This window comes from Haliotis rubra, unplaced genomic scaffold (genome assembly GCF_003918875.1).
Source record: "Haliotis rubra isolate DU_JTF1 unplaced genomic scaffold, ASM391887v1 Scf24, whole genome shotgun sequence".
NCBI classification, from domain to species: Eukaryota; Metazoa; Mollusca; class Gastropoda; order Lepetellida; family Haliotidae; genus Haliotis; species Haliotis rubra.
This window is the reverse complement of record NW_025766447.1, coordinates 3,407,833-3,435,524: the sequence shown is the minus strand read 5'-3', so window position 1 is coordinate 3,435,524 and position 27,692 is coordinate 3,407,833. Positions and strand designations below refer to the sequence as shown.

Sequence of the window (27,692 nt, the reverse complement as noted above, 5' to 3'; positions counted from 1 at the left end):
CGATGTTACACTAGGGCAGCCAGGCGATAGCAGAAGGATTCCACGATAGTCACTGTTCTCAACTCTCGCAGGTTTAGTTTTCTTGTTGTTTAGCGCCTCACTAACCGACAGTTCAACTAAATGACTGGATCCGACAACCCAGTGATTGACTTCATGGGCAATCGAGGACTGTTTTCAACCAATAATATTTAGATAAAGTTTGTAATATTTTTGAGAAATCCGATTTCAAATCTTTAGTTAGTAAGTGTTATGTCATCTATGACATTTGTCACATGGAACGTTCAAAGAAAGGAAAACAAACTAACGTCATAGTTGCGGTCTTCAAACCAGAACTAATGGTGTCTCCTTCGGCGAACTTGTCGTAGTTGAGGACGCTGGAATCACCAGCAGTGGACTTGACCAGATACAGACCTGACCCCTCATCTCCGAATTGAACTGTTCCAAACCACACGTGCTGGTCACAGTCGTCGGACGATGTCTGGGACTGACTACACCGGCCGTGTGTGGAGGTGACGTTACACACTGGAGGGGTGTGGTCCTGGGAATAATACCGGCACAATAAAACCAACAGAAAAATACACTCACACGCACACGCGCAAGCACGCACACACGCGCATCGCTATATATGCGCAATAAACACGACGGGTTTTTTTCATTCCTTCCTAAGGGGCGGGATACGTTGACTTCATCGCGAACACCCGTGTCAGCACTATTTGACAGTGATTCATGAACACATGCTTATGATACTAGTCATAATTGTACAATGGACTTTAGTATATATTTCCTGAAGATTATGGAGAGTTTTATTTTTAAATTAGTACGGGTTAGACTAGCGGGATAAATGTTCCACTGTGCAGTGTAGTGCAGTATTCGGGAGGCGACTTTACCGTGTGTGTGACTACGGACGCCAGGGTAGAGGCCTTTAGGGATGTTGAGGTCATCGCAGTAGAAGTACTTTTGGTGGTAGAGTTGGTGTTGGTGTTGTTGTAGTTGTTGTTGTTGTTGTAGTTGTTTGTTGTTGTTGTTGTTGTTGTTGTTGTTGTAGTTGCAGTATTAGTCGTACAGTCGTACATGGGTTTGGTGAGACCAGGAGCCAAATCAAACGTGCACTGAACAGTGTTGCTGGCCATGTCGACCACGTTGATGTAAGACACCGGGTGGCAGCAGTCGCTCCTGGTAAAGGCTAATTCAATTAATCACAGGGTATATCTGACGATCCCATTCAGAAGTTTCAAGAATTGAAGTTAGAATTACGTAACAGTTCAACGGACGTTCCATGCAACCCGACACAATATGATGCCATGTTTAAATTATGGACTATTATATATTCATGCATTCAGTGAAACGATTCATCTTCATATTTTGTTTATATTTAGATTCCACAAAACGAATCTTTCAATGCGATCTATACTGACGAGCAAAAGAAAATATACACCCGCATTTTATGGTACTATGAATGAAACAATGGCTATTCAATGTTGAGGCATTTGATACGGGTTAAAGGTGTACTTTGAACATTTTGGTCTCGCATTCCTTTTCCCGACGATGGAATATGTGTTCCAGCATGAAAAGCGTTGAGTGTATGGTATAGCGACTTTCTATAGATATGCTGTTGTTACTGCGCTCATTACAATAATTTTGCTTGGCACTGATCTGAAAACAAAGTCTGTTATATGTCTAGTTTGTTTGACAATACGTACCCTATTCTGGCCGTCTTGACCCCTTTGTCAATGGTATGTCCCGCGGTGAAGTTGTCGTACGTGAAGCTGCCCGACGTCCCCACGGTGGACGATATCTGGAACAGCCCGAAACCCACATCCCCGAACACCGCCGTCCCCGACCACGTGTGCATGTGACAACTACATGGATCCATCTGAGCCACACTGCAACTTCCGGTCATGGAGGTGACGTTACACTCAGGGGTCGTGTTGTCCACTTTCTGGAACAGTTCAATTATTGAGCAAAATTGAGTTTACAATAGACAGAAATTCTGTCTTGTCAACACATCCCTGTCCACATTCTCATCCTAATCTTTATCCACATCTTTTAACCATACGCGTACAGAATGGCATCTCCACATCCACATTTAGGCACTTCCAAAACAGACTCTCCAGTAGTATACACAATGGGGCTACGGGACCAGGTCCAATTTACAAATTGAGCCCTTGAGGGGTACCTAATGCCGTAGCCCCATTGTGTATACTACTACTGAGGTGCATGCAAAATTTCACGAAAATTGGTAGAATAGTTTCTGAAATATTGACTTTTAAGTGAGCATGGGGTCGGTCCGGGAAAAGGTTCGGGTCGCCTCGGGGGTAGTTGCTTCTCCGAGCGCTCTGGCTTGCTGTACGGGTGGCTGGCTGGCTACATTAAGCAGAAAAATAGGCATGCAAGATTGATAAAAAATCATGACGAGAAACTATCATCACACAGTGGGTGATCTGTAAGGGACTGTGTCGTGAGGTACGATCATCAACTCCTCTCGGACGAATGCTCTCGGTGGCCTGTCTTTCAAGTAGTACAAGTTCGGTTCGCCGTCTTTGATGTCGACCAGGTCGATGTCGTACGTTTTCATGGACCATATGGGATCGGTGGCGCCACCACTCGTGGCAAGTGTACAACCCATTCCGTGTTTCTGTTTCCGGGATCGATTAAATCCTGCGAGTATTGGTGCGAGAACAGGCGCGCTAGGGTGCGATTGAATCTCTCAACGATGGCTTGGCTTCGGTGAGCTCCGCTATACCTCGTCTCACCTGGACGTCTTGCTTGGCCAGCAGCTGCGACATGGCTCCCATGAACTCGCGTCCGAGATCGACTTGCAATACGGCAGGCCAGGTCAAGCGACTGCGTTTGTATATGCGTTCAAAGGCTTTGGCGACTTCATTCGAATCTTTGGTCGTCAACGGTTTGGCTTCCTTGTAGCGACTGGCGACGTCGTCGACGGTCAGGGCGTACTTGTAGGTTTTGCACCTCGACCTGTCATGAGGGAGAAACAGGAGGTCAGCTTGGTGGACGCGATTCGGCGTTGAAATGTCAAATTTTCTTCTCGGGATGTATCGAGGCGCCGGCAGGTAGACTTGCCAGATGGCTTGTTTTTTTAAGCCAGGCTTTGGCTTTCTCTTCAGAGACTCGAGCGACTTTGGCGAGTTTTGGGATGGCATCCACAACTTTCCAGTACCCGCGCGGGCGTGTAATAAATTTTCTCCATGATATATGTACGCATGTGTGCGTAAGCTTTCAATAATACGCGCTTGTGCCCGTACGCGTAAGTGGTGGAACCGTCGATGGTGATCCATCATTTCGTGTCCATGGGAGACAGCGATGTCTTGTTGATTCTCAGTCCGTATATCCGGTGTCCGTCGCTTCTCAGCATGTTCATTTGGTGTTTGAACGTTTTATTCTTGAACAGGGCTTCCTTGAATCTGGAGTGCTTGATGTGTTTTTTCACCACGTTTTTTCACGCCTTTCAGATTTCATTGTCGTCGGCTTTTTTGATGGAATACATCTTGGGTCTTAAGCCGACGTACTCGGCGATCGGCGTGCCCGCGTGTTCGTCCGTCATCTTGCCGAGCAATTTTTTGTTGACTTGGCTGTACATAGGGTGATCTTTAGGGTAGTCGCTGGTGTCGTTCATGTTGTTCAGTCGGCGAGTTGTTCATGAGCTTGTACAAGTTTTTTTCGAAGTCGCTTGTGGCTTGTTTTCGCAGATTCGTGTTCAACCGAATGTAAGGTTCCATCCATGGACTTTGATCGAACTGGAGCGCACTTAGTATTTTCGTGAGTTTCATTCCCAGCGACAAGTACAGCTGCAGACTGCGACAGTGAACGACGTATTTTGACTTTTTCATCAAGTTTGACGTTAGCCAGCTTGTTGTTTCCCAGCAAGTTTCCTTGATATTCGGACATCCAGTTCAGGTTCACCATCAATCGTTCGGGAGCTAGCGGATAGCTGTTGTGTGATTCGTGTAGTTCTGCGGGATAGTCCAAGTCCACTTTGAGCACGTAGCCTTTGTTCGAATCTTGCGCGATGCTATTCACGTCAATCATCTCGGGTGAGGAGACCCATTCGAATCCCCCGGTGGGGAGATACTGACTCATGGCCCAGCCATACAGGTTCTTGGCGTTGAGACAGAGTATGTGTTTGGTCGGTTTGCCAGGGTCGTGACCGGGAACGTACTTGTTGTTGGCTTTGGCGTATCGTTTGGAGGCCATGGAAATCCCATCTCGTAAGCCTTTTTCCACGAACAGGTGCATGTCGTAATCCATCAGTAGTTTCAGCTCCACGCCGGTCTTTTTCAACAAGGCATCCCAAGAGAGACTGGGAGATGAGAAATACCACGTGGGGTCCAGACCGTACTGTTTCGAGCACGTATATCTGAATATCTCGAACTCGTCGGCCAGCAGCAGCACGTCCGTTTTCAAGTCCAAGTCATGGTAATCGCCCGAATTCTTGCAGCCCAGTTTGTCCCACACGTTAATCGTGTGCGCGTTACCGTCCGAGGTGATGGCCACGTCAGTCAAGTTGCTGTAAAAGCGGTCGATGGGAGGTAATCGCGTCTCATCGAACTTGGACAAATCGTCCAAGTACTCATAGGGGTAGGTTCCCTTCCTCAGCAGCAGCAGTCGAGTCTCGCCGTCGGTGTATTGATTGGTGATGTCGAAGTCGTCCGGGTCGTTGGCGTTCACCAGACTGTCTAGAGACAACAGCAGGAACTGAACGCTATCGATAAATCTCAGACCGTCTAACGAGAATGAGATGTATTTTTCCATGTTGTTGGGGATGCACGTTATGTTGCCGTCGATCTTCGCGATGGCCTGCAGGATCAGGTGAGAATCTTAACCTCGAAGAAACACGACGGGGATTTTGATGGTTTTGGTATCGATTTTGAGCTTCAAGTTGCATGCGTTGTGAGCGGCACCTCTGTACTTACCGATGATGTGGCAGTGATTTCTCACGACATCCCCGTTCAGGGGTTCGTCACACATATGGCAATTCTTAGCTTTCTTATGAGTTCGCCAGTCGTTTTGGGTCATGTGCATGGGAATGATGGTGACGGTGGGTTTCCAGCAGGTCGGCTCACGTGAAGCCATGCAGGCACCTTTCGCAGAAGTGTTTCTTTTCCTTATGCTTCGATTGATCGTACAACAGTCTGATGAAATATTTTATCCACGTGTAGTGATACTTGTCGCCTTGCTGGAACATGAATATATTGATCGTCTTGCGGTGTTCGTTTGTGAGGGAGCTGATCCTGTGCCCGATCGTTTTATTCCCTTCGTGTCGGAAGATACTGATGGCTCTGTCGTCGTTCTGGTTTTTTCGATTTTGGTGGCCTGGGAGATGGTGGTGGGTTCGTCTATGCCGTCCCAGTTGATCCCATCGTCTTTGAGATAGCTCGAAAGTCTGTCTGAATGTGCTTTGGCTGGAAACTTTGCGGATCTGATCTCAACCCTCATGCAGTCATCCCCTTTGTTTTTGACGTTGACCATGGCTTGTTTATTCTTGTAGTACGTTGACAAGTCTAGGTACGTTCCTCCTTTGAACGTAGTTCGACAGGATTGTGTTCTTCGAGCAGTTCGATGAGCTCGGCTTTCCTCATGCGCGAATAACCTCTGAGCTCACGCTCCTTCACTTGGAGTTTGAGCTGTTTCACCATGGATTGAGGAGGTTCGTCGACGATGCCGAGCAATCGCAACTGCTGACATTTCCTCAAACGGGAGTAATACCAATCACTCCGGGTTTTAGGTAATCCTTTTCAGTTCTCAAACGGTAATCATCGTTGCTATATCAATGCGTGAAAACTTTTTTCTAAATGAAAAATAATTATATTCAGATGCGAAGTCAAATCTCTAATAGGTTGTTCGCTATAGTCAGATGCAAAATCAAATCTCTAATAAGGTTTTTCACATGTGAAGTCAAATCTCTAATAGGATTTTCATCGCTATGTTCGGCTGCGAGTCAAAATCTCTAGTAGTTTGTTGGTGTGCGAAGTATGTCTCACTGTTAAATGTTAGCAACCACGTCAATACGTTGGATAGTTAAACTTTCAATCGACTTTTAAGAAAAAGCGATTTTCGGCATGCACGTTAGATTTTTATTCTGAGAAGTCGGTTGCGTTCGTTGAGATAGTCTCTTTTCGTCAAGTAGATGAGATGGCCTCGTACCACGTCCACGACGTGGGCTTTGCAACGAAGATAATGGCATTTCACCCCTTTGCCGCATACTTCGCACGAGTAATTCAAGAAACCCTTTCGTATGGACATTATGTGCATGCCACAATATCCGGTGATGCATTTCCTGCCGCAGGTTTCGGTTTTTCCTAGCAGCACGTACTTGCAGTTAAAAGGTGCACGCCTTCCCATCTTTAAGTATATACACATAAATATATTTTAGTCTAATTGTTTGGCGATTAACACGGTTGCCGCTAGACCCAGCGCCACGAAAATCAGTTCCCGGTCTTTCTGTTCCGGGGAAGGCGTGTAAAACTGCGAGAGGGGGGGTTCGATGCCGAGAGGTTCGAGTCGTTTGCCGGTGAGCAAAACGTTCTTGAACGTTTGAACGGCGTGGTTTTCGCACGTGAGTTGGTCGTTGATGAAATGTATTCTCTGCACGCATTTTTGGGGTGTACTCGGCTTGTGCGTTTACGTTCCGATTCCATTTCGGCCGCGTTCGACGTTCGTAATTTGGAGAAGAGATAATTGCTGCCTGAAAATGCCAGGGCATTGACTAATGCACCACCGACCATCATGGCGATCGTAGCCATTCTTTTTTACATTATGTGTTATTTTAATATTACTTCAAAATATTTCCGGTATAATTCCTTGTTTCACGAGAATGTCCTTGGTGGCCATCGCCATCCCTACGTCCATGACGAGCATGCCCATGTCCTGCACGTTGAAATCGAGTTTGATCGTCAGCTGTTTGAGAACCATTTGCGTTAAGCGAGCGTAACCTATGGTTAGTCCGTCGACCACGGCAGCGTGATATGCATCATTGACAAATGTTTTTCCTTCGGACGACATCGTGTGCGTATATAAATTTTTTTTATTTTTTTTCTTTAACAAAAATTATAACATAACATGCGGATTTATTTCTAACTGCGTCGTCTGCTGTTGCGGTGGTGGTGGTTGTTGCTTGTTATTATATAGCAGCATAACGACGACAACGCTTAATCTTGTTGCCACGGGGGCAACAATCCACGGAGTGTAATGGGTATTATTTTTGTGGTGCTTGGCTAAACCACCTTTTCTACCAGCGGCGACATTTTTAGGATTCTTGGTTGTGGTGACTAGTTGTATCGGTGTCGTCGTTGCTCCTCCGTCGGGGTTTCCTCCTCCTGTTGCGCATCCATGTTGTATATTATTATAATTATTATTTTTTTCTTCTTTAAATTGACAATGCTTTGCCGTGATGATCCCCGCAGTCAATTTATACGCAACTGGTTGGTCGGTTTTCAACAGGAGTTTGGCGTGTTTCATTTCGGCAAGCTGTTTCTTCGCTCGTTCTCATTCTTGTTTGGTCGGGATCACGTCGTTTTCTCGCAAGCAGTCCTTGAATGAATCCCTGTCCTTGTAGTTAAACAGGCCAACCCATCGCGTCTGTTCCAGTAATCTTTCAGCACCGAGTTGAATTTCTGCATCAGAATCCAAACGCTGTGTTTCATGTGTCGACCCGAGAAGGCCAGGTACGACAGCGCATCTCGTTTTCTAACCATCTCCTTGTTCGCGCTGCAGTCGTCCAGGATGAACAGCGTCGATTCCCCTTTCAGCTTGTCGTGGTAAGCGCGCAACCAGTCCTGCAGACGAATTCCCAGATCGATTTTGTGCACGTCCAGGTCCGTTATCACCCACGGTCTCTCCGTGTACGTCTTGTTCACCCCTAAGTGGGGCAGAGAATGACGATGTGGTCGAACACGTCACGATAGTAACCTTCCAGCGTGTCCAGCATGAATGCCGTCTTGCCGCATCCCATGTGACCGCACACGATGGCGCAGTGGGGATCTCGAGGTAAATCAATAAATGGCTTGCATGAATCTTCCATTGTCTATATTGAGTTGCGCGTCCATAATCACGTACAAATATAAATGTAACTTGCCGGCCGGGGTTTGCGCCTTCTTGGTGATTTGGATGGTGATCCCCTCACTGCCGTTGTCGATGTGACGTGTAGTCTGTCGTCGTCCTTGGATCGCATGTCCAGCCATAGCGCGTAATGCTTATCCAGGTACCTACTGAGCGTCTCGTAGGGCAAACCCAGTTCTTTGACGATGTCGTTGACTTCAGGCGAGTGACGCTTGGTGGCCGGTAGTTTTCTTATCTCGTCCCACTGCTGGTAAGCTCGCATGCCTTGGCTGAACAGCTGGTTGGGCACGCCTTCGACGGTCACTTCCACTTTCGTGATCTCGTGATTCCAAGTGAGTTCGCTGTTTCTTTGAAACGGCTCGTATTCCACCACGGGAATGGTCAAGATGCCTTTCATCAATCGAGCCGGCACGTTCAGGTTGATGTTCCACAACGTGTCGCTCTTGTCCTTGACGATCGTCCGGTGCCGCAGCACGCGATCGTATAGGATGGACAGCTTTCCCGAGTACTGGGTGCGAATCTGCCGGGCCAGTTCCGTGCTCGTGACCATGTCGAATTCCACGAGATGTTGTCGATGTCGTAGCTGGCCTCGGTGCCATCCAATCTGCACACCCACCCACACATCCAATCTGCACACCCACCCACCCCACACACACACATCCAATCTGCACACACACACACGTCCAATCTGCACACACACACACACATCCAATGTGCACACCACCACCACCACCCACACACACATACAATCTGCACACACACACATCCAATCTGCACACCCACACCTACACACACACACACATCAGCGCGCTCACGCATGCACACGCACATACACACACCCCTATGTCGTGCTCACCTTGGTTACGTGTTTCTCCACTGTGATCCTGCGAGTGTCATACTGTGGACTGTGTCCTGACACGCCATCAGGTTCAGCCGACACCGTAACCGTTCTGAACAGATTCAAAGAACATGATCTTTACTCTTAACCTCATCACTAGAGAACCACTTTAAAATAAAAGCAAGACCAGAATCTCGCTTAAGATCGTTCCCCTACTCAACATGATGTGCCTTATATAAGGTCAAACTGACTTATGATATTTACAATTATTCAGGGATGAAATATATAAGTATCTAATCAGTGCTCGTACCTCTGAATTTAGAATTCAGCATGGTTATCTCCTAAATAGAATAACATTCTCAATCACGAGTATGAGTATGGTTTTACGCCACTCTTAGCAATATTCCAGCAATACCACGGCGGGGGACACCACAAATGGGCTTCACACACTGTGCCCATGTGGGGAATCGAACCCGGGTCTTCGGCGTGACGAGCGAATGCTTTAACCACTAGGCTACCCCACTGCCCCTCTCAAACACGAAATATGTTTAACAAGCCATAATCATGACAGTTGAGGTACATATAGTGATTGCGCCTGAGAAGATCCGATTTAGAATTGATCTTCATCAGCCCATTCTTATCGTAATAGGCCACTAACGGGATAGGGTGGCAGAACTGGCTGAAGTTTTATAAATGTTAATTACATAGATCGATGTTCGGAAGTCAGTCACTTGATTGTCTGGTCCAGATAGAATTAGTACATTACAGAACGCGGAGTTAAACAAGCTTATGACTCCATATCATAGATCACTCTGGCACGTGAGTTGTTAACCTACGTGGTGACCCCATCTGTATGGCCTGCGTGGATGGTGAACGTCCCCGTGGCATTGGCTCCGCCGTCAAGGTTGAATGTTTTCTCGGTGGGGTTGACAGCGAACCCAAGGTCGTCTTTAATGTTCACCTTGATGGCGGTCTTGCTGTCGCCTCTGTTCGCCACGGTGTAGGGAATGTTGAGAGTGGAGTCAACATATAGGGAACCTGTTGGTTAACAAAGTCAGCCTTGTGGTCAGCAATGGTCAGCAATATTAATGTGTTCATTAGTGGCCACTGGTGAGCTGCAGTATATTTAAACAGTACATGATGAATGGCTGTTAAAATACATCAACAAAGTTGTTTCTTTCATAGATCGCCTATAATGTTTGTCCGATATCTAAGACTTTACCCCAAAACTCCTGGGCAAACTATCTTCGCATAAACCCGTGGAAGATTTGACGAAATGTTAAAAATCTATACAGACAAACCATTGGAAGCAGATCTCGGAACCTTCCGAAATAGACTCGGCACCAATCCAAGAATTTACGGCATACATGCACACGCGTTAAATGTTCGGTATTTGATATGACAAACCTGAAAGAAAGTCATGATTCTGAACATGTATTCAAAGGGCAAAGTTATTGTGACATACACACGACATAGGTGGAAGTAGTACTGAGGAAGGATATACTGTAGTTCCCATAACGCTGTTGGGGGAGTTGGATGACGCCACAGACAACGCTACAATTCAATCCCGTCTGATTCTTTTAACTGGGTCCAGTAATTTATGAGAAAGTTTGTAAATGTTAAAACCCATGAACAAATTCAAGTAAAGAAACGTATGCTTCAGAGTTTATAAAATCAAATCACTTGTCGTTAACTTGTTCGTGAAGAATTGTATGACATTTATCATGTGATGGCGCTCAGTGGCCTACAGGCCCTGTATGAAACCTACCTGCTAAGGTCCCAATGTCCAGCTTGATTGCAATAGGAGTTATCCTGGTGGGGTCCAGTCTCTGGAGGGGGAAGTGCAGGATATCAGCGCCGGTGATGCTTACCTGGAACGCCTGCAATGATACATAGAGTCATAGAGTCATACTTGCTTGACAACGATACAAGAACCTGTATGAAACGTCGCATCTCCCGAATAAAGAAGTTGTTCATCCATAAAGTTTGTCCTTATCTGATTCACCAACTTCTAAATATGCCGCTCAAAGAAGAGTCACACTGATTTGACGAAATGGGCACAGGCGGGTTGGTGAATGTGTGAGTGAATGCTGTTTGATGCCATATTTAGTAATGCTCCTGTCGTTTCTCGGTGGCCTTTGAATAGCCGAATCTTGGAGATGTTGATAATGCGTATATATATATTGCGCCAGATCCAGACCGTAAAGTATGCTGAAAGTTGCGTCATTATTTCAATCAGTGGGTCAGTGTGCACGCGAATTTAGTTCTCATCTTCCCGAGAAGAGTACATCACAAGTTGTCTTAAGCAATAGAAGGATAATGGACATTGCCATCGCATCACAATTGGTACCTTTTGGATGCTGGTCAGCAGGGTCATATTTCGAGCACAGTATATTGCCTAAGGAGACACCACATGTAGTATTCGTTACAGGGCGGGGCAGGTCTTGTGGTCTATTGCATGAGCAACTATAGGTGAGAAGTACTCATTGTAACCAAACTACCCTTGTAGGCTCTTTACTGTTCTTCCTCCCTATTATACTTGCCTTGATAGGGTATATTTATACCACACACTTTGTTGTTTCAAACCAATGTCCCGTTATAACCATTTGGATCTCTCTCACTGATACCAACCTACACTAAACGCCAAAAGAAACGTTACCCTCCTTCCTTAATGACGGAGGAACCTATCTTCAGCTGGCGTTTGATGCGTGGACGGCCACTGTTTGGTCTGTGTACGGTGACCCCAGTCTGTCCGAAGCCCTAAATAATTCTTATAACGGTGGCATCCGATGGCGCTGGCAACAGCATTGTATGTCGACCCCATCTGCACCATCCCAATGGTTGTTTTTCTCCCTGTTAATAGTGGCATATTTCTCGTACTTGTGTATCAGATCATGTATTCTAGGCTCTCTTTATACCCAATAGAATAATTCCACATGTAAAATGGATGTAAATACTGCTTGAATATTGCTGCGTTTTGGCGATTGATACTGCTATGTGTAAACAGAAAATGGAAAAGTGTTACTTTGCAGGCAAAAATATTAACAAAGATAATGTTAGATGTTCCTAAACATTTTTTCACAATATCAGAGACACGTTTTACTTGTTTTCACTAATGCAAATCATGCAAATATTTTAAAAGACTGAAATCATAGGAATGATTAGTTTACAATTTACACACTCTACAACAGTTGTTCTTGTTATAGTAGTTGAAAAATGGTGACTTTAAATGGTTTATCATTGTCCCAAAGCAGAATTTTATTTCAACCTTTCTTTTGGGCATCAAAATATCACTATTATTAGTTTATTTCGGCCTTGACGAATATAGGACAATTTCACTCTTCTGAAAAAGATGCATTTCACCTAAATATGAATGCATTTGAGAATTTGTTTTCGTGATTTGCATAAAGTTTTGTTGTTAAGTTTTGTTGTAAACTAAAACCTTCTAACATATCTTTCATAGTTTTTCAGTAATTCATAAAGGTAGGAGGGTAACGTTTCTTTTGGCGTCTAGTGGATATTGGTGCCACATTGAAAACATTGTAAAGCCATGACAACGGTCATGCATGGTGATTTAAACTGTTTACTGTTATGTAAATACGTTAAATAGGTGGGATTCTTAGGTGATGTGGGGCACCACAGTGATTGTTCACCCTTTAATCAAACATGCACGAGGCCAAATGTTGACTGTTCCAGCTAATTACCTTTTTGGGAAGGATGAAGCTACCCTTGAACATGGATGCTGCCCGTCCTCGACCTTGAGTCAAGGAAGACGACTCTAGCGGTTTCCCGGCACTGTCTGTCAGAACAACTTGGTCTATGCCTTTTATCTTGTCTATTGATGGGACGGTGATAATAACTGTGGCCATTTCACCTAAAAATATTGTTTTGTAATCATTAATATACATTTCTTGCAATTCTAAATAACTTGCCAATCTGCACTTTACTGAATCTAGATAATTCTCGTCATTCAGTGTTTGGTTATGTCAATAGTGGTTTCCCTGTTAACGAGTCAGGTACCTGCAATGGGTCTTCCTGTAATCTCATACTGGAATCCGTTCAAGGGGTTTGTCTGTACAAACTTGGTGCTGAAGTCGATGGTGCTCTGGGCGGTCACCTCAAGGTCCCAGTGGTAACTGTCCATTTTCATCAGGTGCCACATGCCAGGCATCGGGGTCTTTAATATACAAAGTTACTGTGTTGTACATACCTTCAAAGGCAGCAATAGTTTCCTACAGGGCTTTCCCTACCTCTGGCAATAGGTAATATCCCAGCTACTTAGCTGTTGCTGAGTAACCACAATGGGATAATGATGAAATATTCAACAATTAGGTTTAACATAGCATTTGTAAGTAAATGTGCGTAATATCATTGGCAGTAAAAACTGACGTAAATATATACTGATGAAAATTATAATGTGTTGCCGTGGCCAGATTTGAATGAGCTTTCCAGATGGTGCGGTTGATTTAAGAGTTTTCTGCCCTTGTTGTATACATAACATGGTCTGCTCGGCCGTTAGAGAACGGGACAGTTTCCTGTTGGCTGTACCTGTATCAGAGGGACAAGAAGGCGAGTCGATGTCTGTTTCAACCTGACACGGTTTTGATGTACTTGCCAAGTGAGGTTTTAGATATCTGTTTGGAAGACGCTTATAAACAATATGCTAGATTCCAGGGCTGTTTCAAGACACTCGACATTGACAACATTCTGGACATTCGACAGTGGACTGACTTTAACTATTGTTCCCTGTTGATCCTGACATTATTATACAAACTGAATTGCCTTTTTGTCATCTAAACCAATATACGTTTGAATATAACTGATTCATCTATTGAAGTTGTCTGACTGATTAGTGATTCCTGGGTAAAACCCAACATTTCAAGTAAGAAATCACCTCGTAACAGTGAAAAAGGTGAAATTTAAATATCAAAAGTACAGATTGAATATCCACTGTTGATAACACAATAATGTAAACCATTTATACTAATGTGTGTTCAGGTGGTGGTTAAGAGTTAATTCGAGTTAATCCACAGCTTTCTATTGGGGGAATGTTAAAAGTCCCATTTTTTGTCGCTCTACACTGTATAATGCTAGTACCTTTATCTTAATGAGGCGGACGCCTCCTCCAAGGTCTTTGATGGTATTGTCTCCAAACTTCCCCGGTATCATTGGAACTGTCCCATCTAAAACACAATTAATACAGATTCACATCAGGGAGATACTTCTGTCAAAAACAAACAAAACTCTATGTGTTTCTCAAGTTGAAAAGCGAGATTTCATCACTGCGTTTACTTTTTGGTACCACATACATTATATAATCTGATGAAGTCTCCCTTTATCATTGGGTAGCCAGTACAGATATGGACAAACCACGAATTGAATAGTGTCTTACTGGAAGGATCTTTGAGAATGTCGCCTGGTTTTGTAGTTGTGTTGGCTATGATCTTGATGGTGACCTCCTTGATGGTGGCGTCCACGGGGATGTCGAAAACCTCGTTAACTGACGGTGCAACGACGTCGAGCTTCAGGATCGTAGCTGTTGACGTCGTCACTGACTCCTATATGTTAGGAGGGGTACGGGCGCTACTTGTGAATGTGTTACTAGTCAGTGGTACTTGAGAACAAGTGAACATTTAACAAAGCTACTTTTGAACGTTACAATATTCATTTTACCTCTGCTGGTGACCGTGTTACAGAAACATATTTATATATTTTTGTCTAACTTCGATTATCTTTGTCTGATTAGCGCTACAAGTTTTAGTTCTACAAGTTTTATTTGGGATACAGTTACACATTTTGGATGAAAACAAGGGATGACAACAGTTTTTAAGACAAACACTTTAATTATAACTTAAATCCTCTATTACCTTATGGGGGATGAACTCCAAGAAAACTACTTTCTCCATTCCATATGCAATAAATATCATTCAGTTGGCCATAACTCAACATCTATACCGCTCTGCGTACCTGTGTCCTATAACTTTCGGATGCAATTTTCGATCATTAATATCTAGCAAACAAGTACATCATCAGGCACCCAATATAGAAAATCCTTACAATTGTCACGAGTAGTACATATCGAGTTCCTGACATTTGATATCACAGTTTTACCTTAATGATGTCCGCCATTTTGGCCACGCCTCCCTTGTCCGTGTGATACACAGACCCCCCTGTTGAGGCAGCGAGACCCCCGTACAGATCCATCCCCGCGGACCGCCGGTGTCGGGACCACGCTAAACACAACGACTCATTATTAACGATGAAAATGGCAATCCTAATATTCACAATGGCACCACTTTAAGCATCACAGCCATGATTATCCTAACAATCACTACATCAGTCGCAGGAATAATGTCAATAGTCACAGCAACCATGTCAAGTTTTTGGTAACCAAAAAGTTTTTGGTAACCAAAAACTAACTACATCATTCCTAACAAAATGTATGTCCATCTTAACGATGACCATGTCAATCTTTACAATAGCCGTCAATCCTGATAAAATGTACATCTATCTTAACGATGGCGATGTCAATCCTTACAATAGCCATGTCCATCATAAAATGATCACGTCAATCCTAACAATAGATATGCCAATCTTAACGATATCTATGATAATCCTAACAATAACCATGTTAATCTTAACAATAACCATGTCGATCTTAACAATAACCATGTCAGTCTTAACAATATCATGTTAATCTTAACAATATCCATGTTAATCTTAACAATAACCATGTTAATCTTAACAGTCGATCTTAACAATATCCATGTTAATCTTAACAATAACCATGTCGATCTTAACAATATCCATGTGAATCTTAACAATAACCATGTTAATCTTAACAATAACCATGTCGATCTTAAATGTTAATCTTAACAATAACCATGTCGATCTTAACAATAACCATGTCGTTCTTAACAATAACAGTTAATCTTAACAATAACCATGTTACTCTTTACAATAATCATGTCGATCATGTCGATCTTAACAATAACCATGCCGATCTTAACAATAACCATGTTAATCTTAACAATAACCATGTCGATCTTAACAATAACCATGTCAATCTTAACTATAACCATGTTAATCTTAGCAATAACCATGTCGATCTTAACAATAACCATGTTCATCTTAACCATAGCCACATCAGCCCTATAAATGACCATGTCAATCCTACAAAATAATAATCAGTCAGTCAAAACAAATACTGTCAGAACAAGCAATAACCGTGTCAGTTCTAACAACGCCGATTCCTACAAAATTGATGTCAATCCTTACAATAACCATATCATACGTGACAATCACCATGTCATTCCTTGAACGACCATGCTGTGTCGCTGTGGGATTGTAAGTAAAGCAATCCATGTCTGGCAGCAATGGAGATATCGTCAGATCTGCCGACAGACCTGTTTTAAAGCAGTAGTCGCCAGCCTCTCACGCTGTTCCCCACTTAGGTTACCTTTACATTTCAACATAGTAGGAAAAAATCAATATTTGAGAATGTGTAATGTAACAAGCTTTTGCAGATACAGTTTTGTCCTCACATTAAGACAAAACTGACATGACGAAAATACACAATCCGATAAGTAGTTAGTAACAAGATGTAACATGCTGACACACGGTCAACATCCCCTGGTTGTACAGGTGTCGCCCTGGAACAGAACAGTCTACTTTATATTCGTCTACAGTTTCAATGACGTCAAACTTTAGTCGTAAAGGGTGACACAAGTGGCGAATTATGTTGCAGATGGCAGCAGACTTGTAGAAATTGCCTCACGTGTCCCGGGCTTTTATGAAGTGCCAGGGTGTACATTAACAGTGACTGTGGGAGTACATATTGTTCAAGCTACAGTCAGGAATGGCCCAGGTATATGGCCTATATATAATGTCTGGACCAGACAAACCAGAGACAAAACCGAGAAACGATCCGCACCATGGGATACGATAATACACCCAGAGCTTATACAATGGCTCTAGGAGCATAAAATGTCCGAAGCACCACATGCGGTGTGTGAACGTGTTTATGTTTGTATACAGTGATAAGTATACACTGATATGTATACAGTGATATGTATAGCTGTAGTTGAGTATATTGATGAGTATTAATGACCTAAACTAGTTTTGATATTTTGGATTATGATTTATTGCGTTAATCTACTGGACTGGTTACTTTTAAAAGTGTAGTACGTCCGACTTGTATAATATATTCTTTATCAAAATTATCAACTTAACGATATCATAGGGCTTTTACTTGTCTTTTTGTACAGAAGACAGCCATTTACTTTATGGCAATGAATTTCAATTTGTGAATATATGGAAGAAAAAATAAGGGAACATTGCCTCACGACACATGTTCTGTCCCACGGCAAAAATCTAGCACATATCAACATGTGGCCGTCCATCGTATATACAACATTCATCTGTCATCTTACCGTGTGTTCCCTAGTCTGTTGCCGTCCATCGTATATACAACATTCATCTGTAATCTTACCGTGTGTTCCCTAGTCTGTTGCCGTCCATCGTATATGCAACATTCATCTGTCATCTTACCGTGTGTTCCCTAGTCTGTTGCCGTCCATCGTATATACAACATTCATCTGTCATCTTACCGTGTGTTCCCTAGTCTGTCGCCGTCCATCGTATATACAACATTCATCTGTAATCTTACCGTGTGTTCCCTAGTCTGTTGCCGTCCATCGTATATGCAACATTCATCTGTCATCTTACCGTGTGTTCCCTAGTCTGTTGCCGTCCATCGTATATACAACATTCATCTGTCATCTTACCGTGTGTTCCCTAGTCTGTCGCCGTCCATCGTATATACAACATTCATCTGTCATCTTACCGTGTATTCCCTAGTCTGTTGCCGTCCATCGTATATGCAACATTCATCTGTCATCTTACCGTGTGTTCCCTAGTCTGTTGCCGTCCATGGTATATACAACATTCATCTGTCATCTTACCGTGTGTTCCCTAGTCTGTCGCCGTCCATCGTTTATACAACATTCATCTGTCATCTTACCGTGTGTTCCCTAGTCTGTTGCCGTCCATCGTTTATACAACATTCATCTGTCATCTTACCGTATGTTCCCTAGTCTGTTGCCGTCCATCGTATATACAACATTCATCTGTCATCTTACCGTGTGTTCCCTAGTCTGTTGCCGTCCATCGTATATGCAACATTCATCTGTCATCTTACCGTGTGTTCCCTAGTCTGTTGCCGTCCATGGTATATACAACATTCATCTGTCATCTTACCGTGTATTCCCTAGTCTGTTGCCGCCCATCGTATATGCAACATTCATCTGTCATCTTACCGTGTGTTCCCTAGTCTGTTGCCGTCCATGGTATATACAACATTCATCTGTCATCTTACCGTGTGTTCCCCTTATGTTGCCGTCCATCGTATATACAACATTCATCTGTCATCTTACCGTGTGTTCCCTAGTCTGTTGCCGTCTTCAGCCTTCCAGAGTTTGCAACATACAAAGCGCGTTATGCCTATCAATAGAGACACTAATTGCTGCTTTAGATTGCGGTTCCACATTTTCGATTATTCTCCGTGATTAACTGGTTCGTTCCTACTAAAATGAGCAATAGCCGTATTGAAGCAATATTTGTATATTTACCAGCCTGTCTCTTCCTCCGGCTGCTGCAGTCACCGGTCAAGATAAATGATACAGAAATTTTCTTCTCTGTCACCATGCTTGTCACGTAATTAATCAAGTCGGCATCTTTGGGTGAACGATCCGTGAAGACGTAGATTTTAGAGTTGGGTTTGGCCACAGTGGCAGCTGAAAAGTAGTAATAGTAGTAGTAGTAGTAGTAGTAGTAGTGGTAGTAGTAGTAGTAGTAGTAGTAGCGGTAGTAGTGTTGTTGTTGCTGTTGACAGATAGTCAGATAACTATCCGCCAAGAGAGCCGTGAGGGAGTACATGGGACAGTCAGATACCTACCCGCCAAGAGAGCCGTGTTCACCCGCCAAGAGAGAGCCGTGAGGGAGTACATGGGACAGTCAGATAACTATCCGCCAAGAGAGCCGTGAGGGATTACATGGGACAGTCAGATACCTACCCGCCAAGAAAGCCGTGAGGGAGTACATGGGACAGTCAGATACCTACCCGCCAAGAAAGCCGTGAGGGATTACATGGGACAGTCAGATACCTACCCGCCAACCCGCCAAGCCGTGAGGGAGTACATGGGACAGTCAGATACCTACCCGCCAAGAAAGCCGTGACATGGGACAGTCACACCCGCCAAGAGAGCCGTGAGGGAGTACATGGGACAGTCAGATACCTACCCGCCAAGAAAGCCGTGAGGGATTACATGGGACAGTCAGATACCTACCAGCCAAGAGAGCCGTGAAGGGAGTACATGGGACAGTCAGATACCTACCCGCCAAGAAAGCCGTGAGGGATTACATGGGACAGTCAGATACCTACCGCCAAGAGAGCCGTGAGGGCCGTGAGGGAGTACATGGGACAGTCAGGGATACCAGATACCTACCCGCCAAAGAGAGGGAGTACATGGGACAGTCAGGATACCTACCCGCCAAAGAGAGCCGTGAGGGAGTACGAGGGACAGTCAGATACCTACCCGCCAAGAGAGCCGTGAGGGAGTACGAGGGACAGTCAGATACCTACCCGCCAAGAGAGCCGTGAGGGAGTACGAGGGACAGTCAGATACCTACCCGCCAAGAGAGCCGTGAGGGAGTACGAGGGACAGTCAGATACCTACCCGCCAAGAGAGCCGTGAGGGAGTACGAGGGACAGTCAGATACCTACCCGCCAAGAGGGAGCCGTGAGGAGTACGAGGGACAGTCAGATACCTACCAGCCAAGAGAGCCGTGAGGGAGTACGAGGGACAGTCAGATACCTACCCGCCAAGAGAGCCGTGAGGGAGTACGAGGGACAGTCAGATACCTACCCGCCAAGAGAGCCGTGAGGGAGTACGAGGGACAGTCAGATACCTACCCGCCAAGAGAGCCGTGAGGGAGTACGTAGGACAGTTCCCCACTATGCTGGAGACGTGGATGTTCTGGAGGTACTCGAGCGCTTCGGTTGCATTTGCGGATTGAAATATGTGGGTTTTGTTTCCTGAACAAAAGTACAATAAATTAAACAGGTTAGAAAAAAGTTGTCAGGCGTTCCACAAGATAGCATCATAGCACATTGGATACCATACTTGAGGTAACTTTAATGAGAGAATGAAAGTTTCTTAACAGCGCAGCTCTATCCCAGCTATGTCCGACAACCTGTACACGATCAGTCCTAGTCAGACAAACCCTTGCTTCATAGCATAAACTGAGGCACTATACTTCGGGCATGCCTGGCCCAATCGTTGGGTCATATTGGACCTCAATTCTCTTTGGACTGTATCTGTTTTCATTGACCGCATAGATGTAGTGATGTTGTGTTGTTTCTTCACCAGAAGGTCATATCATAGCAAGTCTCCCAAAGAGCGTAAAATCCACCCGGAAATGCAAACTTCAGCTGAACTGGATGCTGTTTACACCAGGAATGACACTCAGAGACTAAGTCGCAGCTTGAGACGCCGGGTAAAAACAGTGGCAACAGTGGCTCGCTAAACACCAGCTTCAAGGTCAATTAATGGGACTTTGTTGTACTGAACAAGCAGAACTGTCATCCCCCCTTCTACCTACCCAGGTTATTAAAGGGGACTGTTGAACTACTAAACAAGCGTCTCTGTCGCCCCCCCCCCTCCCCTTTCTACTTACTTAGGTTATTAAAGGGGACTTTGTTGTACTAAACAAACGCATCTGTCGCCCCCCTTTCCACCTACCTAGGTTATTAAAGGTGACAATGATATAGTTTGCAGGTTGATTTAAGGTCCCCGCTGTCTCTGCTACGATTTCAAGCGTCTTTTTTTTTTAACTGCCTGTACATCATCCGCCATCGTGTGCGACGTGTCGATGACGAACACCATGCTCGATGAAACTGCCAGATTGAAGAGTGCGCGGAATGTGTTGTTTCCTATTTGTTTCCTTAATCCATACACTGAAAAAAATTATTAAAGTCATTGTTATCCAATAATTACAAAGGAAATCCAATTTCACTATGTAATCTTTAGACTTGATTGAAACTTGGATCATTTCTAACCATTCCAGTACTGCAAACTGAAGTTCAGGATGTTATATTTAGCACAAAGCTAGGGGGAAGGGGGAGGGGGAGAGGTGTGTTTGTGGGGGGGTACGTTGCAAGTGGTGACAACAAGTACAGTGAAACCATTGTGTCCAAGCAGAAGGTACTGAAAACTTCGAGTTCGACACAACGGCAAAATTCTGACGATGGAATACAATGGCCTTCGGAAAATGTTTAACTTCGAGACGAACGTCAACACAAAGTTCGACACAAGGGTGTTTGACTGTATGACGGTACCACAGTTAGACACATGTAATGCGTGTGCGAGTACGAGTATATAAGGCGGTGTACCGTGTGAGAAACTCAGAACGTGTGTGTGCTGTAGACTGGCCACATACCCGGATCAACCAACAGGAACTTTGTATGTCGTATAGCGCCCTCTGCCGCCTGTTGGTGGAGGTAGTAGTGGGGGGATAATTTGGGGTTGCTGCTGTCCTTGTTGATGCCGCCAGTGGCAGCAGACGTCGTGCTGGATGTGTCGTGGGGGCCGCCGTGACTACATTTGCCAGTCTGGTGAGCCTGTGGATCTTCTGGAGTAATAACAACATCACATTTGTTTACCGTCAAGCGGGGAGTCACAATTGTGTTCATTATGAGAACCTGTACAACATCAGTAATAATATATGCACACACAATATGTTCACCGTCACGCGTGTATGTGTAGTGAATAATTAATACAAGTGGTATGAACATGAAGAAACATTTACAATGAAAGCAAAAATTGTCTATTCTATAACACCAAGTATCCTAGAAAACTCGAACAAAGGCAAACAGGTCTTAACTATTTCTGTATCTTTACATTTGTCGCGTGATCAGATATAATGCGATCATGATCATGTTAGTTGCTTTAACAGCTATGCAATAATATAGTTTTAATTACTGGACATGAACAAGCGCTACCGATACACTTACTGCTCGGCTTTGATCTGTCCTGCCCACTTCGGTAGCCACTGGTCAACATGGTTTGGACGAGAAGGTTGCCGGCGCAGGAAACTCCGCTTGACCCTCTGTGATTCATGAGGGTCCTATATCACTAGAGGGTCACAATATCACATTGTAGAGGGTCCTATATCAATATCACATTGTAGAGGGTCCTATATCAATATCACATTGTAGAGGGTCCTATATCAATATCACATTGTAGAGGGTCCTATATCAATATCACATTGTCCTATCTCAATAGTAAAACAAGTCATCGAAAAAACAAGTCTCGACTCTCACTCTACCCGTGGTCATTTCCTCAGTATGTTTTTGTCTTAACGTTAACAGACATAATGGGGGGAAATAGTTACTTTGTAGATGTACATGGTTGTTATAAGATGGTTTGTTTAACGCCGCACTCAGGAATATAGCTTTAGTAGCTTTAGACTCAGGGCCTGTAAGTAAAAATGCCTGAACTAGACAATCCAGTGATTGATAGTGAGAGCACTAATCCACGCCGTCAGATCACTGATCCACGCCGTCAGAGCACTCGTTCCCTTTAGTTGTCTTTTGTTCACGTAAACACAACCATACTCTGTGTCAAACAATATGAAGCTCGTCCAAGGCTATGATAGAAGTGTCAATGTCTGTACTTATTGCCGTGTATTAGAAATGCAAACGCAGGTTCGTAGACCATAAAAACGCGTTTAGCCTCACCACCGTCACTCCATGACCGTGACAACCCTGGAACCGTTACATAAAGCTATCTTGGCGGATGACCTTCTATACTTTAACATAGACGTAACGCGGTCGTACCGCTAAGCTCGATTTGTAGTTGGATTGTTGTTTAACGCCGCACTCAGCAATATTCCAGCTACATGGTGGCGGGCTGTAAGTAATCGAGTCTGGACAAGACAATCCGGTGATCAACAGCATGCGCATCAATCTACGCATTTGGGATACGATGACATGTGTCAACCAAGTCAGCGAGTCAGACCACCCGATCCCATTAGCCACCTCTTATTACAACCATGGGTTGATTGAGACCAATTCTAACCCGGATCTTAAAGGAACGGGGGCCGTACTATCAAACTCAATTATGTGACTTACCCACACGATTTGCACGTATCCAGGGAGGGCGGAGCAACATCCAGCAATGTCTTCCCGGGGATACCTTGAATGCCAACAAATACACCAAGGTTAACACACGACGGAAATATAAATACTAATTTCCCGCTGAGTACAAGTAAATATTTGGATTCAAGAGAACGTTTAAATAGGATTCGATTTTTATTGATTTATTGGGAATATATTACATGATGCAATCGAAGTATTGTCCACACAAAAACACTTGAGTCAACTGAGCAAATCGTGCACTGGGTCAGTGTTTCTACTGGTGTACTGAAGTCCTCGAGTTTCGTCATCAACCCCATTACCATTTATCCCTGCAGAGTCAACTACCAAAGAAAAGTTTGGTCCGAAACATTAAAAATGGCATTCTACTGTATGGAAAGCCTATGTATGTCGAAAACGTGTTCTTCTCAAAGTAGAATTATCTCTGAACTTATACATTGTGGAAATTCAAAATTAACAACTGGAATCTGGTATGAAGGATTTGTCATGACAACAGCAATGTTGTCAACTATATACCACCTTCTCACCTAGAGCTTCAAACACCGCGCTTCCTTTGAGTTCCGGCCAGTTGGTGTTGCTGTAGAACATCTGGACAATGTGAAGAAACTGACCAATAACCTCTCGAGCAGCATCGAAGTTGGGTTTGGTCTTATTTAGAATATTAATGGCTGTGTCTCGTAGCATCGTGATCTTGTCGTTACCTGCAGGTATCATCGCATTGATGAGGTTCAAACAATAAACTGATTGATTGGGATTTTAGAAATTGGTGAGTAACAATAAAGACAAGATACTTTTATAGAAGTCAATTTCTTTATCATATTTTGATGGGACGTTTCGGTGTCCAATTTTAAGCGCCGCGAGCAATCACTTGGTGTTTGGAGACTGTGCGCTATAGAAGATGACTCATTATTATTACATAGCCTTATACTGTAGTCAAGCAACAGTGATGTGCTACAGCACAGAACGGACTTAACGTTAACAACATGATGGTGTGCATGAAGGGATAAATATTAGTAATTAACGCAGTACCAACTGGAGCAACTGTACGAGAGGTAGTACAACATGTACGGTGCTGATAAAATTAGACATGATAGTTAGGTTGTTCTGGGTCTATTTCAGTTTATGAAGATGGGTTGAGATATCCTTAGTTTCTGTTGACTTTTAACTGGGGACAGTATGAAAGTACACATCTACCAGCAAATTACACCGAAAAACAATATGCCCTAACCACAATGGCCCCAACCACAACATGAAATAGGACAATGTACAAAACATCCCCCATGACCAAAACAAAACTGGCAGAAGCAGTTCAAATCCGCCGACCCAAGCCATATAAGTTGGGATTAACGTATGATCTGTAAATGATCTTCACTTGAAGTTAAGTAATTTAGTGTCTTTCTTTCATCACCTTCTTTGATGGCCTCCCCGTTGACGTGCCAGGCAGCCTCGGAGTAGTGGTCCTGGTCCACTCTGTTGTTGGCCTGTACGATGTCATCGATGGCCTCCTGGAACAGCTTCTCAGACACAGTACCTATTATGAAAAGCATCACTGAAAAAGGAGGAACCTTCAAGAAAGCATTAAAATCCAAAGTAAGAAGCCAGCCATTAACAGAGACCAAGGCATCTACCTTCCCAGTGTGTACTCCATTGTGTTATAATCATTGGCTTCGTCTTATATTGTTATCTTTGTACAACCATCCCATCTTATTGGTTTCGTGCTTATATTGTTATTTTTGAACACACACACACACCACCACCACCCCGTCCCCCACCACCCCACCTGTGTAAACATGTTCTATCTATCTATATATTAACTCTATGCACTGACTCAGCAAAATTAACTCTGCTAGAAGTGGTCGTAAAAACCAAGATACTGGCTGACTGACTCCGCATTCACCTCATGAAGGAGCAAAAATTAGCTCTGAAACGTTGTGATAAAGAAGAACAATAGTTGTTATCCATTAATCCATTATCCGTGTGATGTATTCGTGTTCGTCCAAATTTTAAATGCCTGTCAAGAACTTCATGATAGTAATTAATCACATAACATACACGAACCTCCGTTCAGTAATATATACAAAATATATATAGTAATATATAGCAAAATATATTAGAATTTCTTAGCATGTCTCCAGCAACCTCTGCATATCGTAAGCGGCAACGAAAGGGATAAGGTGATCTGGCCTTTTCGCCCCCGACGACGTGGATCGTTGCTAATAACACCAATCACTGGATTGTCTGGTTCAGACTCCGTCATATAGGCGGATTATTACTGAGTGTTGCGTCAAACAACCGACAAAAAGAGAGGGGAACATTTCTAATACACTTCATCAGTGTTGAGCCATTCTCACAGCTGCCTTTGTACACCTTGAAACATAATCTTCATGTTGTCATCACTTTGCTTCAGAGGTCAGTGACTGGGGAAATATACTTCATACTCATAGTCAGCAGGAGATCTTGGGATTAATCTGGAGCTGTACGTGCATCGGTTGTTAATATTCCCCTCTCGTGGTTCATCTGATCCGTCACCCAATGCCACGCCATAATCACTCAATCAATTACACGACAGATATTTCATGGAGTGTTTATGCCGTATGCCTGTCAAATACCTCACTTTCGTCGATCCTCAGAGGCCTGTGTTTGTATAATGATAGACTCCATAGAACATTTAAGTAAGGCGAACGATATATGACCAACCTAATGCGAGATTCGTGTCTGATTGCTCTGTTGCCAGTGCTTGACAGAGCCAGTGCGGTGGCTGAAGTGAAATGTTTTTAAAATAATCATGCCGGTTAATGGTAATTAACAAAATCAGTTGTTTGCAAACATCATTATTGATTGAATCGCTTTAACGATGTCAAGAACCTTGTAAACTTCAACGTGGCTGACTTTTTTATATATCATAATTGATCACGCAATTTGGGAACGATCAGTAGATAACACAGTGTGTAAGTCCGAAGCAGTGCAGTTATAGGGTGAATATGGGAGTTGTTGATTGGTTGGTTGTTGTCTTTGTTTTGCTTTTCTTATCATAAATGGTTCGCGATTTGATATTTGTGAAGGGCGTTAGCATTATTTTATCCCCGTGCTTTACTAAACACTATATACTTAAAATGTGTTGTGTTTGAATATTGTTTTCGTCTCCCCTCAACCAGAACATTAGAAAGTCATGCACATATCGTTTGTGACGTGATCAGGTTGAGTGAAGAGACTATAGTTTTACGCCGCTTTTAGCAATATTCCAGCAATATCACTGCGGGGGCCACCAGATCTAGGCTTCAAACAACGTGCCCGTGTGGGGAATCCAACCCGGGTCTTTAGCGAGACGGGCGAACACTTTAACCGCTGGATTACTCTAACGGCCCCAAGATTGAGTGTCAGTTATATTCCTCATCATAATAGTTCTGAACGAAGATTCCACGTTTTCAGTATGAGTAAAGAATGGCAGTCGATCGTATGTACTCAGAAACGGTTATCTTATAGAAATGTCTAGCTAGTTTGTTTTACATTTCAATAAATATCACATTTTAGATAGCGTAAACTAAGTTTGAATCTGAATTTTACATATTCTATTAACAAACATTTGATAGATTCAGAAGATACGTCAAACTCCACTTTTAAATGATATCAGTTGATATAGAATTGTAAAAGCAAGGGATGTCAATGTGAAGGGAGGTGGATGGGTTTTCGCCTAGTTCAGCAATATTCCAGTAAAATGAGGTGGTGAGTATTGTGTCGAACTTTTCATTCACCGTTACGTGCGAACGCTTTAAATACTTGGTTTTAGAGCCTCCCCTAAAATCGAAGAAGATCGCATTTTTTCTACTATTTTCATCCAAACAGACTCTGGGTCCAGTGTAAGAATTGTTTTGGGTATACATAATCTGAGCATGTAATTGAATAAGGAATTGAATTGGTTGAACGACGAAAAACTATATTCTATGGTTCAGTGGATTGCAGATCTTCGCACAATCTCTGCTGGCAACAAATTACCTTATTCTTTAGGAAATAGAAAAAAAGTGAATGAGTTTTGATGAGAATCTCAGCTCTATCATGGCAGCTTCTTGTTGGAACAAAACCATAAATGACTTGGTGAAACACACAGAGGTAAGACAGTGTAATGACAAAGGATTATAATGGGTTTATTTAGAATTGGAACACCCGACGACCGCATTGCCTAAGGAAGGCCATTTGCATAGCATGCTGCAGCGCCTTTGTCCACTGTACAATCAAAGTCCCAATGATATATTTGAATATATAAGTACTTAAAGCCCAAATGTTAAACGTACCTCCATAATATTTGTCAAACAGTGATCTGGCCGTGATGTTGGTTAGTCCTGTAAGTTCTCCGTGTTTAATGGGCCTATCAAACAAAGGCGTCTCTTCGAACATCTCCGCCACAGCTCTCAAGATGCCGGTCTCTGTGATGTCCTGGTGGGTGAAGTCAGATTTTGACGCCATCGGACTTAATCTGTTTGGAAGGAAGCCATTCACGCAGATGACAGTCACGGAGAGCACTCCCAGCAGACTGACTGGAGAAGTGATGAACGTTCTGGTACCCAT

The 27,692-nt window shown here is 43.6% G+C and overlaps 2 protein-coding genes across 2 annotated transcripts in view; both read right to left on the bottom strand.

Annotated features, from left to right (window-relative positions):
• LOC124278563 overlaps positions 1-20,896 on the bottom strand; it is a 24,108-nt gene extending 3,212 nt beyond the window's left edge. The window contains exons 1-14 of the mRNA XM_046714290.1: positions 20,716-20,896; positions 19,887-20,009; positions 18,544-18,708; positions 15,026-15,147; positions 14,307-14,472; positions 14,012-14,097; positions 12,935-13,091; positions 12,619-12,788; positions 10,683-10,794; positions 9,751-9,952; positions 8,933-9,026; positions 1,701-1,939; positions 888-1,173; positions 306-538 (exon numbers count right to left, since the gene is read on the bottom strand). Of these exons, the coding sequence (XP_046570246.1) occupies positions 306-538; positions 888-1,173; positions 1,701-1,939; positions 8,933-9,026; positions 9,751-9,952; positions 10,683-10,794; positions 12,619-12,788; positions 12,935-13,091; positions 14,012-14,097; positions 14,307-14,472; positions 15,026-15,147; positions 18,544-18,619 (1,943 nt within the window). The 5' untranslated portion in view covers positions 18,620-18,708; positions 19,887-20,009; positions 20,716-20,896. The remainder of the gene's footprint in view (positions 1-305; positions 539-887; positions 1,174-1,700; positions 1,940-8,932; positions 9,027-9,750; positions 9,953-10,682; positions 10,795-12,618; positions 12,789-12,934; positions 13,092-14,011; positions 14,098-14,306; positions 14,473-15,025; positions 15,148-18,543; positions 18,709-19,886; positions 20,010-20,715) is intronic.
• On the bottom strand, positions 20,779-27,692 carry LOC124278681 (von Willebrand factor A domain-containing protein 7-like). Its single transcript, XM_046714451.1, has 7 exons — positions 27,419-27,692; positions 24,538-24,660; positions 23,657-23,830; positions 23,106-23,169; positions 21,987-22,099; positions 21,413-21,604; positions 20,779-20,930 (listed from the first exon to the last, which is right to left on the bottom strand). Exons 1-7 carry the CDS (start codon positions 27,690-27,692, stop codon positions 20,779-20,781), a joined length of 1,092 nt encoding a protein of 363 aa, XP_046570407.1.

What these genes read in the sequence shown, in the direction of transcription:
- LOC124278681 (XM_046714451.1), bottom strand. Translation starts at nt 27,692, where the DNA reads ATGGGTACCAGAACGTTCATCACTTCTCCAGTCAGTCTGCTGGGAGTG. An exon ending in GATACGTGCAAATCGTGTGG is followed by an intron (nt 22,100 to 23,105) that starts GTAAGTCACATA and finishes CTAGTGATATAG; the next exon opens with GACCCTCATGAATCACAGAG. An exon ending in GGACAGATCAAAGCCGAGCA is followed by an intron (nt 21,605 to 21,986) that starts GTAAGTGTATCG and finishes TTATTACTCCAG; the next exon opens with AAGATCCACAGGCTCACCAG.